General features: G+C 61.9%; 1 protein-coding gene across 1 annotated transcript in view; it reads right to left on the reverse strand.

Moving 5' to 3' along the window:
* ETH_00033235 (HECT type ubiquitin ligase, putative) overlaps window positions 1–14,811 on the reverse strand; it is a gene marked incomplete at both ends in the record, with an annotated part of 28,393 nt that overhangs the window by 8,151 nt on the left and 5,431 nt on the right. The window contains 4 exons of the mRNA XM_013377948.1: window positions 62–4,494; window positions 4,698–4,910; window positions 5,288–5,636; window positions 5,752–14,810. Of these exons, the coding sequence (XP_013233402.1) occupies window positions 62–4,494; window positions 4,698–4,910; window positions 5,288–5,636; window positions 5,752–14,810 (14,054 nt within the window). The remainder of the gene's footprint in view (window positions 1–61; window positions 4,495–4,697; window positions 4,911–5,287; window positions 5,637–5,751; window position 14,811) is intronic.

Raw genomic sequence — 14,811 nt, forward strand, 5'->3', positions numbered from 1 at the left:
GCGGCTGCTGCTGTTGCTGCTGGAAATGCGGCTCCGCGGGGTCCCCGTGCTGCGTATCTACGTATTGCTGCTCCGTGTTCAGGGTGTGCGGTTCCTGCTGCAGCTCCAGCTGCTGCTGCTGATGTACAGCGGCCGTAAAGTTCTGGTGCTGCTGGTGGCCGTATTGCTGCTGCTGGTTCTGCTGCTGCCGCGTTCCCTGTTGCCGCTGCTGTACGTTCAAATGGTCCTGGCTTTGCTGCGCCTGTTGTTGCTGTCGCCGCTGCATTTCCAGCCTCTGGTCGTGGTGCGTCGCCTCGAGCTGTTGCTGCTGCTGCTGCTCATCTTGCTGCGGCTGCTGCTGCTGCATGTCTTGCTGCTGCTGCCGCTGCGGCTCCAACTCTGACTGCGCCACTGGGTTTGGGCGTCCAGTGGGCCGTTGTCGCGACTCATGCGACCCCGACAGGCTTTGGTTCTCCCTCAGACCCTGCTGCTGCTGCTGCTGCTGTTGCTGCTGTTGCTGCTGCTGCTGTTCTTGGGGCACCAAACCTCGCTGCTCCAGGGGCACCTGCATGCCGCCTCCCCCGTAACGGTGGGCGTTATCCCCTGTTGGCCTTTCTCGTGGTGCTGACCGTGCAGCTGCGGTCGCATTTAGCACTGCTGCTGCTGCTGCTGCTTCTGCTGCTGCGGCTTCTGCTGCGTCTTCTAGCCTCCAGGGGCTTGCAAAAGGAGAATCCCCAGGGGGCTGCGCAGGCGACGCCACATACGGGAGGTCCCCTCGGGGAGCTGCTGCTGCTGCTTGCCTGCCAGCACTTTGACTTGAGTTGCGGTTTGTGGGCTGCCAGACTGTCGGCTGCTGCAGCAGGGCCTGCTGCCGCTGCTGCTGCTGCTGCTGCTGCTGCTGCTGGTTGCGGGAATCTGCTGGTGGCGCCGTCGAGGCAGGACTGGGGGCTGTTGCTTCGGGGCGCTGCTGCCTCATAGGCCGCCAGCGCAGCACTCCAGTGTCGGGGGCCCCGGAGAATCCCGACGCCCTAGTGCTGCTGCTGTAGCTGTTGTTGCCACTGCTGTAGCTGTTGCTGTTGCTGCTGGTGTTGCTGCTCTCAGGAGCTTGAGGTGGGGGAGGCAACGGCTGCACAGAAGCAGCAGCTGCTCCAGAAGCTCTCCGCGTGTGGGAACTGCCCCGGGGCGGCTGAGCTGCGTCATGTGGCGAAGCGGCTACCTGTTGCTGCTGCTGCTGCTGCTGCTGCTGCTGCTGCTGCGGTGGCGGCGGGGGCGGCGCAGGTGGCGGCTCCTCTTCATCGTCATATAGCCAAAAGGAAAAGGTGCAGGGGGGCCTGGCGTCGAGGGGCACTGAGACAACGGGTGCAGGGAACGCGTCTCTGCATGCAGCCAAGGCACTCTCCGCGCTGCTGCTGCTGCTGCTGCTGCTGCTGGCGGCACAGGGCGTTTTTCTGCGCGGCTCCCCTACAACAACCACTCCGGGAAACACTGGCCAGTGGCGCTGCTTTGCTGCTGTTTCCACGACGCAGCGCAGCAGCATCTCCTGAACGCCAGCCAGGTGGGGGGTCAGGGCAGCGGCAGCGGCTTCTGCTGAACTGCTGCTACTCCTGCTGCCGCTTCTGCTACTGCTGCTGTTGCTGCTGCTGCTGCTGCTGCTGTTGCTGCTGCTGCTGTTGCTGCTGCTGGTAGTGGTAGTGCCAGTTCTGTTGATGTTGCTGCTATCATCGCGAGCACGGGTATCGCTTTCCACTTGGACTGTCGGTAGCACCCCTCCCTTATGATGTTCCCCCACTTCGCAGTTTGCTGCTGTTTGGGATGGAGCCGTTGCAGATGCTGCTGCTGCTGCTGCAGCTGCAGCTGCTGCTGGAAGCAGCGGCGTCAGCGGCAGGCAGGAGGCCGCGCTGTCGGTGGCTGCCTCTGCAGCAGCAGCAGCCTCTTGCGAAGGTGACAAGTAGAACCTCGACAGCAGATTGCACAAAGGGGCCAGTCCCTGGCGCGGTGTTTGTTTTTCCCACTTTCCTGCTGCTGCAGCTGCTATTGCTGCTGATGATGATGATTCTGAAGGTGCGACTTTTGCTGCTGCTGCCTCATTTGCCTTTGTGGCTGCGGCCACCGCAGCTGCGTCAGTCGCTGCTGCGGCTGCGGGCTCATTTCCCTCAAGAAGGTCCCCGCCCAGGCTCCCCTGTTCCCCCGCAGCAGCAGCTGCAGCTGCTGCTGCCGCTGCTGCTGCTCTGTGGTGCTGCTCCAGCGCAGCGTCCCGCTGCAGCGCAAACAGCTTCAAAAAAGCCACTGTCAGCAAACAGCGACTCAGCCAAGAAGGCGGAAAGGCCGAAAGGAAAACACTGGCCCCCACAGGCCACTCTGCGTAGTCGCTGAAGACCACTTGAGCTGTTGCTGCTCTTTTAGCAGCAAACCAAACCCTCAGGGTTTCCTTCATCAGGGCTTCTCTCAGGGCACTGGACACGGAGGGGGCCGCTGCTGCTGCTGCTGCTGCTGCTGCTTGGTGGGGCTCTGCTGCTGCAGCTGCGCCCGTAAGGCCGGTGCCTGTGACCGCAGCGCAGCAAAGGAATTGCTGCTCAGCGGACAGGTGGCTGGTGAGGCGCTGCAGCAGCTGCTGCTGCTGCTGCGTCGCCGCAGCTCCTGGTTCGGGTGCGGGGGCTTGCTGCAGCTGCTCTCGTTGATGGTGCTGCTGGCTGTGCTGCTGCTGCACGCCAGCGACGCCGCGGGAGCCAAGTGCTGCAGCTGTTGCTGCGCCTGCTGCTGCAGCGGCTGACGCGCCTTCTGCAGCTGCCCCGTGGGCAGCAGCAGCAAGGCCACAAAGCTGCAGCAGCGGCAGCCAAAGTGCTCTTTCTGGAGGCAGCTGCAGCGAGACTCCACCCAAACAAAACAAAAGGCCCCCCAGAAGAGAAGTTACATCGTGGGGCCCTAATGTTGCCTTCAGGATTCGCAGCCGCAGCCGCAAGAACTCAGTCAGATACTGCAGGGAGACTTGGGCGCTGCCGATTGGGAGCAGCCGCTGCGGCTTCTGCTGCAGCTGCTGCTGCAGCTGTTGCTGCTGCTGCTGTTGAGAGGCAACAGCTCCCGTGGACTGATCGGAGGTGTTGGTGGAGTCTCTAGATGGGGAGGCAATCGAGTCTTGCAGCTGCTGCCCCAGCTCCTGCTGCGATTCCTGTTGCTGCTGCTCGCTCATCTCCTGTTGCTGCTCGTGTTGCTGCCGCTGCTGTCCCGTAGGCTCTCCTGCAAAAGGGAGATCTCCGTCGTTTTGATATTGTGCATGTTGTCTCTGCCGGTGGTGCCGCCTTTGCTGCTGCTGCTGCTGCGGCTGTTGCTGCTGCTCTTGCTGCTGCTGAGGCCACGGCCGCTGCCCAATCACCGCAGGGCATCCGTCAACAGCAAACGGCAGCAAGAAAAAAGGCTTTTGGGAGCCATAGGTGCATTTGAGGCTAAGGGCGGAGAGGAACTCAGACCCTGTTTGTGGTCTTTGGCCGCAGGGCTGCTGTTGCTCTTGCTGTTGCTGCTGCTGCTGTTGCTGTTGCTGCTGCTGCTGTGCATCCTCTGTCTGCAGCTGCTCAGCCTGCTGATCGATTCGTATTCGCGACTGATCTCGCCTTCTTTCGTCAGGCTGCTGCTGCTGCTGCTGTTGCCCCTGCAGTTGGCCCGGGGGACTGTACAAGCCCTCTGCGGTGGCTTTCTGGGCATCTATTTCCTTTTGTCCCTCGCATGCTTCAGGACGTGTTGCTGCTGCTGCTGTTGCCGCCGTCTGAGGGTTTGCGGCCAGCGGGGAGAGTTCAGGGGCCGCAGGGCATAGAGTAAAGCAATCAACAGGGTCGTACCCGTCTTGCTGCTGCTGCTGCTGCTGCTGCTGCTCGGAGCTGCTGGCGCCCGCGTCCTGCGGTGTGGAGAGGCTGCAGAGGGCGCGGATGAGGGGGTCGAGCTGGTGCTCGTGGCAGAGCAGCAGCAAATCAGTTGTGGCTCTGAGTCTGTCTCTGCTGGCTTCCCTGTGCGTGTCAGTAGCAGTTCTGAGCTCAGGTGAAAGCCGGGCTCTTGCTGCTGCTTCCTCTCCCGAGGCCTCCGCCTGTGCTGCAGCAGCAAGCACTCCCATGCCCGACAGCAGCTTCGTGCTGCCTGCGAAGCCGCCGTTTGTGACTGCCTCCAGCCGGCTGTACAGACACCCGAAGGCTGCAGCAGCCTCTGCGCGCAGCTGCAGCAGACGACGAGATATGCTGCTGCTGCGGTGCAGCGGCAGCCCGCTGCCCCCGGCGCAGCAGCAGGCGTAGGTCTCTGGCAGCTCCACCCCGCCGCTGCGGCCCTGCTGGAGCTGCAGCGCCTGCTGCAGCTGCTGCTGCAGCAGCAGCCGCAGGACGCGCTGCTCCTCGGGAGACCGAAGAGTCGCTGCGGGAGCGTAAGAAAGGGGCTGCAACATGGTGAACAGCTGCCGCAAAAGAGACACTGCAGCAGGCCTGTCAGCTAGAGACGAAGTCTGCTGCAGCAGGAACTCCACCACGGGAAACAGCACCCCTGCAGCGCAGCCAAAACGCCTCCGCCCCAAGCCCCAAACCCTACACCCTGAAAAGCCCTCAAACGGTACTGCCAACACCTCAGACCTTCTGACAGGCATGCTGAGCCGCAGCTGCTCAGCATAGCTGAGGGTATTGCGCTGCTGCAGCAAGCGCCTGCAGCTGCAAGGGTTTGCTGCTGGGGTTGTTCGTGGCTGCACTTGCCTGCTTGCTTGTGTCTGGGGGTGCAGGCAGCCAGCAGCAGAGTCAGCTCAGCAGCAAGATGCAGGTTGCAGCCCCGCAGGGCCTCGGTGTCAGTGAGCCGCTGCAGCAGCGGCGTCAGCAGCAGCCGAAAGCCCCAGCGCGGGCTGCTGCCCGTGGAGTGTACGTACACCCGGCCGCAGTCCAAGACCTCCAGACGACACCCGGTGAGACTGTCTGCAGCAGAAAACGAAAAGCGAGCGTAAGAGAAGAGCTACTTAGAGGCTCCGACGAAATCGCAGCGCCTGCTGCAGTCAGCAGCAGCAGCAGCAGCAGCAACAGCAGCAGCAGCAGTCCGGCGAGGGAGAAAAAACAGAAATATGGGTAGCAGCAGGGGCTCCACACATCAGCAGCAGCAGCAGCGAAGTCTGAAGCAGCACCAGTACCCCACGTTGCTGGTGGCCTCGAACACAACACAAGAGGGCAGGCAAAAGTTCTTAAAGGCCTTTAAAAGGACCTGCAGCAGCCCGTAAGGCGGCGGAGCGTGCAGGCTGCAGCAGCAGCAGCTTATGATCTAAGAAGTAAAGGACCTATGTGGTTTGCTGCTGCAGCACCTGAGTGTTTCATAGAGAAGACAACAGCCTCGTCTTCCTCCTCCGCAGAAAGCGTGAGGGAACAGCCCTCTTCAGAACCCCCCAAGTCCGTGCGGGGGTCCAGCAGCACGAGAAGGCGGCGGCAGGGGAGAAAAGAAACTGCAGCAAGAGTTTCTTGGTGCTGCCCGAAGGGGTGTTTGGACTCGACGCAGTGTACAGACACCCGGTGGCTGAAGGCTGCGCGCAGCTGCTGCATCACGAACAGCCCCAGCTGGTCGACCAGCTGCCCGCGGGGCCCGTCCGCCAGCAGCGCGCGCGCCAGCAGCTGCAGAAGCCGCAGCAGCTGCTGCATGCTGCTGCACGGCAGCTGCTGCAGCAGCGGCGAAATCACGAAGGGCGCAAACGGGGGGCCCCCGAGGCCCCCACGGGCCTCCACTAGACTCCCTGCGTCGCCCTGCGCTGCCACTGGCAGCAGCGTGGCGGACCCCAAGCCGCTGGAGAGAAAGAATGCCATGAAGGAGGGGGGGCCCTGCTGCGGCATCTGCGGCGCTGCTGCTGCTGCTGCCTTCCTCAGCCACTAGACGCAGCTCCTCGAAGTTGTCTATCTGCCATATGCAGCCGCAGCGGCCCGCGAGCCCTTCCAGCAGCAGCACATCTCCTGTTGCTGATGTCACGAGGCCCTCGACGATATTTGTCGTTACTACTCTCCTGCTGCTGGCGCTGCTGGCGCTGCTGCTGCTGCTTCTGCTGCTGCTGGTGGCCCTGCTGCTGCCACCCACAGCTGGTTGGGACCGAGGCTCTAGTAACTCCTGCACGGCGCGGCACGCCGCTGACAAGTCGACGCTGCTGCTGCCGCTGCTTCTGCTTCTGCTGCTGCTGCTGCGGGTACTGCTGTTGCTGATGACGTTGTTGCTGGTGCTCCGCACCCACTGTTGCAGCGCCTGCGCCCTCTCTGGGCCCACGCCTTCCTCAATGGCTGCTATGGCGGCCGTTGCTGCTGCTGCTGCTGTTGCTGCCTGTGCTGCAGGGTCTGGAGCAGCTTCTGGAAGCACAGCAACCCCATGAACCAGAGAAGCTGCTGCTGGATGAACACGCACGAGGAGGCCCAGCCGCAGCTCCTTGGGCGACAGCAGCTGGGGCCCACTGGGGCCCTCAACGGCGCACAGCTGATCTCGCCAGTTTCCCGCGCCTGCAGCAGCAGCAGCAGCAGCAGAGGGCGCCCCGGACATCCCGGTGGTGGGGTGGCGGATGGCTGCGGAGAGCAGGTCGTCATACCACTTGGTGCTGCGCAGCACTGCTGCAGATATCTCGTCGGACAAGCTGCTGCTGCTGCTGCTGTTGCTGTTGCAATTTTTGTCCAGCTGAAACTCCGGCGCTACGTTTTCGCTGGCTTGCTGCATCAACGCGTAGAGGGAGGCACCGGTGCCTCTCCTGGCAGCAGAGGCGATATCATGTTCACCTGGGCTGCTGCTGCTGCTGCTGCTGCTGCTGCTGTTGCTGTCTTCATCGTTGTTGCTGCTACTGTTGCGGCCGCTGCTGTTGTCGGTGCTGCCACTGGCCCCTGAAAGCTCAGCTGGCTCGAAATCTTCTCCGTCCTGTTCTTCCTGCTGCTGCAGCAGTAGCTCCTGCTGTTCAAGCTCCTGCTGCTCGAGCTCGTGCTGTTCGAGCTCGTGCTGCTGCAGCTCCTGCTGCTGCTGCTCCTGCTCCTCCCGCAAGTCTGCTTCTTCCAAGAAGCGCATTTGCATCGCCTCCAACTCGGCCACGCCGCTGGTCAGCAGCCACTCTGCTGCTGCTTGCAAGTCATCTCCCTGCAGCCTCAAAGCTGAGACGCAAAGTCCTAAAGGGAAGAGTCCACTGCCCATCATTTCGTGAAGTGTTTCTGCTGCTGCGCGGCGCTGCAGCGCCTCCTGGCTGAGGGCCCCCACAAGAATGGGGGCTGTTGGGGCCCCTGCACCTGCGTTGCTGTCTCGAGCGCTGTGGCCTGCTGCTGCAGGTGCAGCAGCAGCAGCAGCAGCATCGCCGCGGGCAACAGCAGAAACTGCTGCGTCGCCGCTGCCTCCCTGGCCGCTGCTGGCGTAGCTGCGAGGCAGCTGCAGCGCAGCAGGCTGCAGCGCAGCAGGGGGAAGCCCCATGTCTGCAAAGAGCTGCTGCAGATCCGCATTGTTTAAAGAAGCCCCAAAAGGATACAAAAACGGAGAAGCCCCAAAATTTGCGTGTAGACGCAAGGGGGAGCCTTCGCTCCAGGCGGAGGCCCAGACAGCAGGGCGGAAGCAGCCGCGGACCTCCTTGAAGGCCACCACGCTGCTGCTGCAGTTGCTGCTGCAGTTGCCACTGCAGTTGCTGTTGCAGTTGCTGCTGCAGTTGCTCCCGGCCCACGGGGTGACAGTCACTAGTTGGCCGTTCTTGGTGAAGCTGATAAGGCGCTGCTTTGCATTCAGCAGCACGCCCACAGTGTCGCCTACTCCGTAGGCAGCAGCACGACCTGCTGCAGCAGCAGCAACAGAAGCTCCGTGCAGCAGCGAGCCTGTGCTGCAGTAGAGGTACCCGCTGCTAAGGCTGCTGTCTCCGGTCTTGAGCACACAGCCGTCCACGTGAAGGCCAACAGCAACGAGGGGCTCTTTGCTGCTGGTGCTGCTGTTTCTCGCCTGTTTGCTAGTGTTGCTGCTGCTGCAGCTGCAGCAAGCGCGATAGCTCCCGAACTGATTTTTTTGCTGCTGTGCAGCGGCTAAGAAAGGCTGCACTGCTGCTGCGCACTCTTCCTTTTCTGCAGCAACGCAGGGAGCCCCGCAGCTGCTGCACCGCTGCTGCTCCTGCTCCTGCTTCGAATCCAATCCAATGTACACCTCAAAGTAATATGCAGGGAGAGACGTGGGTATTGCTCTGTTAGCCTGGGCAGTGCATTGGAGCCTGTTGCAGTGCTCTATGACAGCTGCTGTCTGCTTTGCTGCTGCTGCTGCTGCCACATCTGCAGCAGTTGCTGCTTTCTTCGTAGCAGTTACTGCTGTTGCCGATTTTCCTCCCACGGCTTGTTTTGCTGCTGCTGTGTCAACTAATGTGTCGGACGGGCTTTGTCCAGCAGAGATGCAGCTAATTTGGGCGTTTTGCAGCAGCAAGAGTTGATCGTCTTGCTGCTGCTGCTGCTGCTTCTTGTCGCGAGGCCCTGCCCCAGCTTCACCAGCGAATAAGGAGGCTGGCGGCAGTTCGTTCTCCGGCCGTGCTTCGGCTTCCTGCTGCTGCTGCTGCTGCTGCTGCACGTGCTGCAGCAGCACGCTCCAGTCCTCCGGGGGGCAGCAGAAACGCTCAGCAGTTCGCCTCTCCCAGGCACTGGGCAGCAGCAGCGGCAGCCCCGCAAAGGGGCAGTGCCGCAGGGCTTCTGCTGCTGTTTGCCGCAGCAGCAGCCGGTTCTCAATGGCTAGGCAGCCATGCAGGCGGTCCCGCAGCAGCTGCCGCAGCCGCAGCGAGAGCGCCCGCAGCTCTTCGAGGCCTTCTAGGTAGGGCACAGAAATGGGGCGGAGGCAGACGACTAAGAGGGACTGCAGCAGCTGCTGCTGCAGCAGCAGCGAAGCGGCGACTTGTCGGCTCTGCAGCAGCTCGCTCACCGCCGAGAGTGCCATGGTCCGTAGCTGCAGCAGCAACAGAGACGCCACGCGCCCTGCAGGAAGCCACGTCACTCCATCCGCTGCTGTTGCTGCTGCTGCTGCTGCTGAATTGGAAAAAGCAGCAATGGCTGCCTCATGCTCTTCGTCTAGCAATCCTTTCTCTGCTGCAACAGTCAGCCTCACTATCTCCTTTAGCAGTTCCTCCGTCTCTGAGTGCTGCGCTGCTGTCTCGTCGCTGCGGCCTGCTGCTGTCCTGCTGCTGCTTGCTGCTGCTGTCAGCGCAGCCGCTGCCGGTCCATTTGCTGCTGCTGCAGAGGCTGTATTGGCAAGAGAAGCCTGGAAAGACCTGCTCCAGGCTGCCCGCTGCGTTGGGCTCCCAGGGCTCTGGAGGCTGTGCTGCTCCTGCTTTTGCTGCTGCTGCTGCTGCCGCTGGGCGCCTTTCAGCAGCAAATCAGCAATCACGTGTCCATCTGTCTCGCAAAGGCTTGCAGCTGTTCCTGCAGTCAGGCGGCTGAGCTGCAGCCTGCAGCTGTTTCCTTCCTTGACCTGCAGTAGCGCGAGTCCTTCGTACCTCGACAGCAGCACGAGTCTGTTGCTTTGGAGCAGCTGCTGCTGCAGCAGCTCGCTGCCGTTGCTGCTATCGGCCTGCAACGAGCAGCCAACTCTCAAAAACTCTGGGGAGCCTCCGAGCACAGCAAGGGCACCCAGAGCCTCACAGAAAGCTTGGCCCCATGGCGCAGCTTCGTCTTTGTGGCATTTGGGTTCCGCTGCTGCTGCTGCGTCTGCTGCTGCTGCTGTAGCTGCAGCTGCTGCTTGTCCAGCAACTGTGCACGCAGATATAAGCCACTCTTGGGTCTCTGCAGAGACGTGCTGCTGCTCCGTGTGATGGTGATGGTGGTGAAGATGCTTGGCATGGTGGTTATGGTGCGGTTGCTGTTGCTGTTGCTGCTGCTGCTCCTGCTGCTGGTGCTGCTGCTGCTGTTGGAGTTGCTTTTGGGCGTCGTCTGCAGCTCCCTGCAGCAGCGCTTGAGGCCCCTTTTCTAATACTGCACTGCTGAAAGCCATGGCTTGCCGAATCCGCTGCCGGATGGGCTGGCTCCACTGGCAGCAAAGCAGCAGCTGCCTGAGGAGTCCCCTGAGCTCTAGGGCCAGGGCAGCTTGTTGGCTAGCTGTGCGGCTCTGCGTGAGCACACAGGTTGGGATGCTGCTGCTGCTGCTGCTTCTGCTGCCACTTCTGGCGCTGTGGCGAAGGAACAACTGGTGCAGCAAAAGCTCCTCCCAGTGGCGGGACATCTGCGAGAGGCCTGAGGAGCATTCGCCCAGGGCGAAGGCCATGGGGGACACCAGCAGCTGCAGGGGTCTGCAGCTGCTGCTGCTGCTCCCGGGTGCAGCTGCTGCTGCGCCTGAGATCGCTGCTGCTTCTGCCTCTGCTGCGAGCTGCTGAACAGCTGCTGCTGCGAGAGCCTCCGGGCTGCACACTGCCACCCCACAGCCAATAGCAGCTAGAAGGCATTCTGCGACCTGCAGCGCGGCGCTGCTGCTGTCGCTTAGTGAGCAGCTGCTGCTGGGCGAGGGCCCATTCCACGGTGCAAGGGCGTGGCTTGTTGCTGCTGTTGCTGCCGCAGCCGACTCCACGACTTCGGCTGCTGACTCTGCGGCTTCAGTTGCTGCTGCTGCTGCTGACGGCGGCTCTGCTGCCGCAAAGAAGTTGGGGCTTGCTGGAGCTGACAATGCTGCTAAGTGGATCCCTCTGTCTCCATGGTGAGCGGGCAGCAGCAGACGCAGGTGCTGCTGCTGCTGCTGTATGGCTGCAGGATGCATCAGAATGTAGCAGCCACGGCTGTTGGCAGCAGCAGCAACAGCATTAAGCAGCACATCTCTGAGGTGCCCAGAATGGAGAGTGGGGGCCTCAGCAACTGCTCTGAGGGCCGGCAGCAAAAAGCGAGCTGCATGCTGGGGGCTGCTGAAGGGCAGCAGCAGCTTCAGCAGCAGCGCGGCCTGTCGCTGCAGCCTAGGGCTGCCTGCAGCAAGCAGCAAAGCTACTGCAGCGCCCAGCGCATCAGAGGAGAGAATCAAACGGAAGCAGCAAGCTGCGGAGCTGCAGCAGTAACATCCCCACTCTAGTGGGACGCCGGGGCTGCTGCAGCAGCAGGGCGTGCTGCAGCAAGTCTGCAAATCCATCGCTCCTTTATGGTCCAGCCGCCAGTTGTGAGAGCCGGAGGGAGACCAGTGGTCATACGCTGCAGCGGCAGACGGAAGTGGGGTACCGGCCGTACCCGCTGCTGCTTCTGCTGCCGCTGCTGCTCCTGCTGCTGTTGCAACGTGCTGATGCAAGATTGCCGATGAATCAGACGTCAGACACTTCGATAGAAGGAGGAGCATGAGGGAAGCAAAGAGATGAGTCGTCGATTCCCAAGACAAGAAGAGGCTCATTTCCTGGACTGCCTGCATCTTGTTGTGTTGCTGCTGCTGCTGCTGCAGCTGCGGAGCAAGTTGTGCTGCTGCGGTTTGCAGAGCTGCAATCAGCGCTAAGTCGATGCAGAAGCGGATGGCGAGGAGGCGGGACCTGTGGCCTGCTGCTGCAGCGCGGAGACAGATTATGAGCAGCAGCAGCAGCCTGTCGTAGAGGGGAGGAGGCGGCAGCTGCTCTTGCTGCTGCTGAGGCTGTTGCTGCTGAGGCTGCTGCTGCGCAGGAAGGGCTCCAGCCACGGCGACGTCTATCAAGCCAATGCGTTGCAGCGCTAATATGTCTCGTTCAGCAAAGGCGATAAACCCTAGAACAGACAGTGCAGCATTGCGCACCATGAGGCATTGTTGCGGCAAGAAGGGCTCCTGTGTGCGTTCAGCTGCAGCAGCAGCAGCAGCAGCAGCAGCAGAAGCAGCTGCAACAGGAGCTGCATCAGTGCCTGCGCGGCAATCCTCCGCGCGTGGCGCGGCCCGTTCGTCAACTCCACGCATAGCACACAACTGCTCCTGCTGCTGCTGCTGCGTGCTCGCCAATTGCACTGCCACGGCCACGGCGCGGTAGTGAAAGAGCCGCAGCTGCCTCTCTAGCTGCACCCCACAGCCTCTGACGGAGCAGCAAAAGTCACCTTGCTGCTTTTGCTGCTCTCTTTGGGGGCCCCTGCCTTCGTCTTCTGGGAACTCATAAGGCCTGAACAGGGGGTAGCGCGGCAAGCAGGGCAGACTGCTGCTGCTGCTGCTGCTGCTGCTGCTGTTGCTGCTGCATATTCCCCAACCCAAGTACTGCAGCTGGGACCCCCCGTCTGGCGGCTGCCCCCAAGTAGGCAGCGGCAGCCCCAAGGGCGTCTCGCGGCCCATAGAGCGCAGCACCTTCAGCAGCAAATAAAGAGGCAAGGGGCTCCGCAGAGACAGCAGCGCGTGGTGCAGCAAATCTAGACCCTGCAGCATTCCCTCAGCTCGCAGCCGCCGCTGCCGCAGCGCATCTGCCATGCAGCTCAGGTCGTCCAGAGGACCGGAGGGAGAAGCCGCTGCTGCTGCTGCTTCGTCTTCTGCATCTGCTGCAGCAGCAGCAGCCTCGGAGGCAGTGGAGAGTGAGGCAGCAAGTGCCCCACCTGGGAAATTCGAGCTCCTGCCCTCCGCATCTGTTGCTCCTTGTGCTGCTGCAGCACTCGGATGCAGCACTGTGGAGTCCGACTGCGATGCTGCTTGCTGCTGAAGCGACGCTACTGGATCGCCAGCAGCAGCTGCTGCAGAAGCAGCAGCCGTAGCAGCAGTGACCTCTCTCACCATTTCTGCTGCAGCTGCAGCTGCTGCCTTGCCTAGACAGCGCACCAACAACAGCTGTTGGTCACGGCCTTCGGGAAAAACTGTCTCAAGCGTCATTTTGGAGTTCTCCGCGGCAGCAGCAGCATCAGAATTGGGCGACTCAGCTACGGCCGTGGGTCCTGCTGCTGCTGCTGCTGCGTTTGCTGCTGCAGTGCATGCCGAACGCACTGCAGAAGCAGCCGACTCAGCAGCAGCAGCAGCAAGAGTCGCTAGCCGTTGGCGTTGCTCTTGCGTCTCTGAGTTGGCAGAGGTGGCGCCGGTGACAGCAGCAGCTGTTGCTGCTGCCTGCACTGCACGCGAAGCTGCAGCAAGCGCTCGCGCTGCAGTCGGCGGCAGAGCAGGAGGCTTAGCAAAGAAAACTGCAGCAACTCCGTGGGAGACGCTTTTTGCAGCAGCCTCTACTTCTTGCTGTTGCTGTTGCTGCTGCTGCTGCAGCTGCCTCGCTTCCCTCCACTTCTGCATACGCTGCCACTTGGCAAACGCCTTCTTACAGCGGCTGACCCGCTGATCTGGTGCAGCAGTCCTTGCATCTCCTGCTGCTGCTGCTGCTGCTGCTGCTGCTTTGGTGGTAGAGAATGCATCTGGAGAGCCTAGAGGTATGAATGGCCCCCTGACATCCAAAGCAGCCAGGGAGGACAAAGCTCTCACAAGAGTTTGCTGACTGTATTCTTCCGTGATATCTGCTTCTGAGTTTTGGGGGGCAACATCAGCAGCAGCAGCAGCAGCAGCAAGTGTAGCAGCTGTTACTGCGGCTGTGTGTGCAACATATGAGGTGGAGATGGGCGTCGACGCGAGGGAATGCCTTCCTGTTGCTGTACCAGCAGCAGCCGCAAGGTGTTCTGCTTCCGTGCTGTGCAGCAACAGGCTGCTGTTGCTGCAGTTGCTGCTGAGGTGTGTCAAGCTGCTGCTGCCGAGGCGCGGAATATCACTGGGGCTGCTGTTTTTGCTGCTGTCCCACACGCCGTCTTGGCACGTTCGCCTCCGAAGCTGAAGCCCTCCTCTGAAAGCGTGCGCTCGTGCTGCTGCTGCTGCTGCTGCTGTTGCAGTGGGCTCTAGGCCTGCCGCAACGAGACTGTATGGCAGGCGCCTTTCCTCCTTGTCTCTTTGCCGAAGAGAAAAGGGCTTTAGCCTCATGAGAAGAGCTGCCTTGCTCAGGAGAACTGCTGCCCAAAAAGAGTAGCAGGAGAGAGTCTGCTGTTGCTCGAGCTGCTGCTGCAGCTGCCGCCTTTGCTCCTCCTTAGCAGCAGCACCACCACCACTAGGAAGAGCAGCAAGGTCTCTTCTGTTGCCCTCAGCAGCTAATACGCTTCGCTGCCTCTCACCCACCACCCACTGTCTCAAAGTCCGTCCCCCCGACCAGACGCACACAGCAGCAGCAAACTGCTGCTCGTCAGAAAGCCACAGCGCCTGCCGCCTTACAAGGGTTTCCAAATTGCTGCTGCTGGTGCTGCTGCTGCTGTGTTTAGCTGCTGCTGCCGCTGCGTCGGCGAGCTCTGGCTCCCGCTTCAGCAGCTCCAGCAGCAGCGACACGAGCAGCCGCTGCATGCGCAGGTGGTGCAGCAGGCAGCAGCAGTAGGCTTTGATGGCCAGCTGCAGGCTGAGGCCCCCCACAGTCTCACTCAAGAGCGCACCCCCAGTTGAGGCCCTCCTCACAGCCCCCAAAGACCTGTGGGGCCCCCGCCGCCCCACAGCTGCTGCTGCTGCATCCAGCACCAGGCCAAGGGCTCTTCCCAGGGGCCTCCCTCTCCACAGAATGTAGCAAATGCTTTCTGGGTGGGCCTGGAGGTGCTGCAGCTCCGCCTGCCACGCGGGCGCAGCAACGGGAGGCAGCAGAACCAGGCTTTGACGCCAGGCGCCTGCTGCTGCCTCCCCAGCAGCAGCAGCAGCGCCACTTGCTGCATCTGCTGCTTCCCCAGCAGCGGCAGCAGCAGCTGCTGCCGCATTCGCTGCTGCTGCGTCCGTTGCGAGCCCATTTTGCGCAGCCAATTCCTGTTGTCCCGCAGCAGCTCCAGGAGCTGCCTGTGGGTTTGCCGCTGCCTCATGGTGACACCGCACATCGCCTCCATTCGTTTGGGGCCGCCCCAGAGAGAGGTCTTCCTGGCGTAGCTGCGTCTGCTGCTGCTGCTGCTGCGCGCTGCCGCGGCCTGGGTGCGTGAG

This window comes from Eimeria tenella, genomic scaffold (genome assembly GCF_000499545.2).
Source record: "Eimeria tenella Houghton genomic scaffold, Eth_scaff69, whole genome shotgun sequence".
In the NCBI taxonomy this organism is placed as follows: Eukaryota; Apicomplexa; class Conoidasida; order Eucoccidiorida; family Eimeriidae; genus Eimeria; species Eimeria tenella.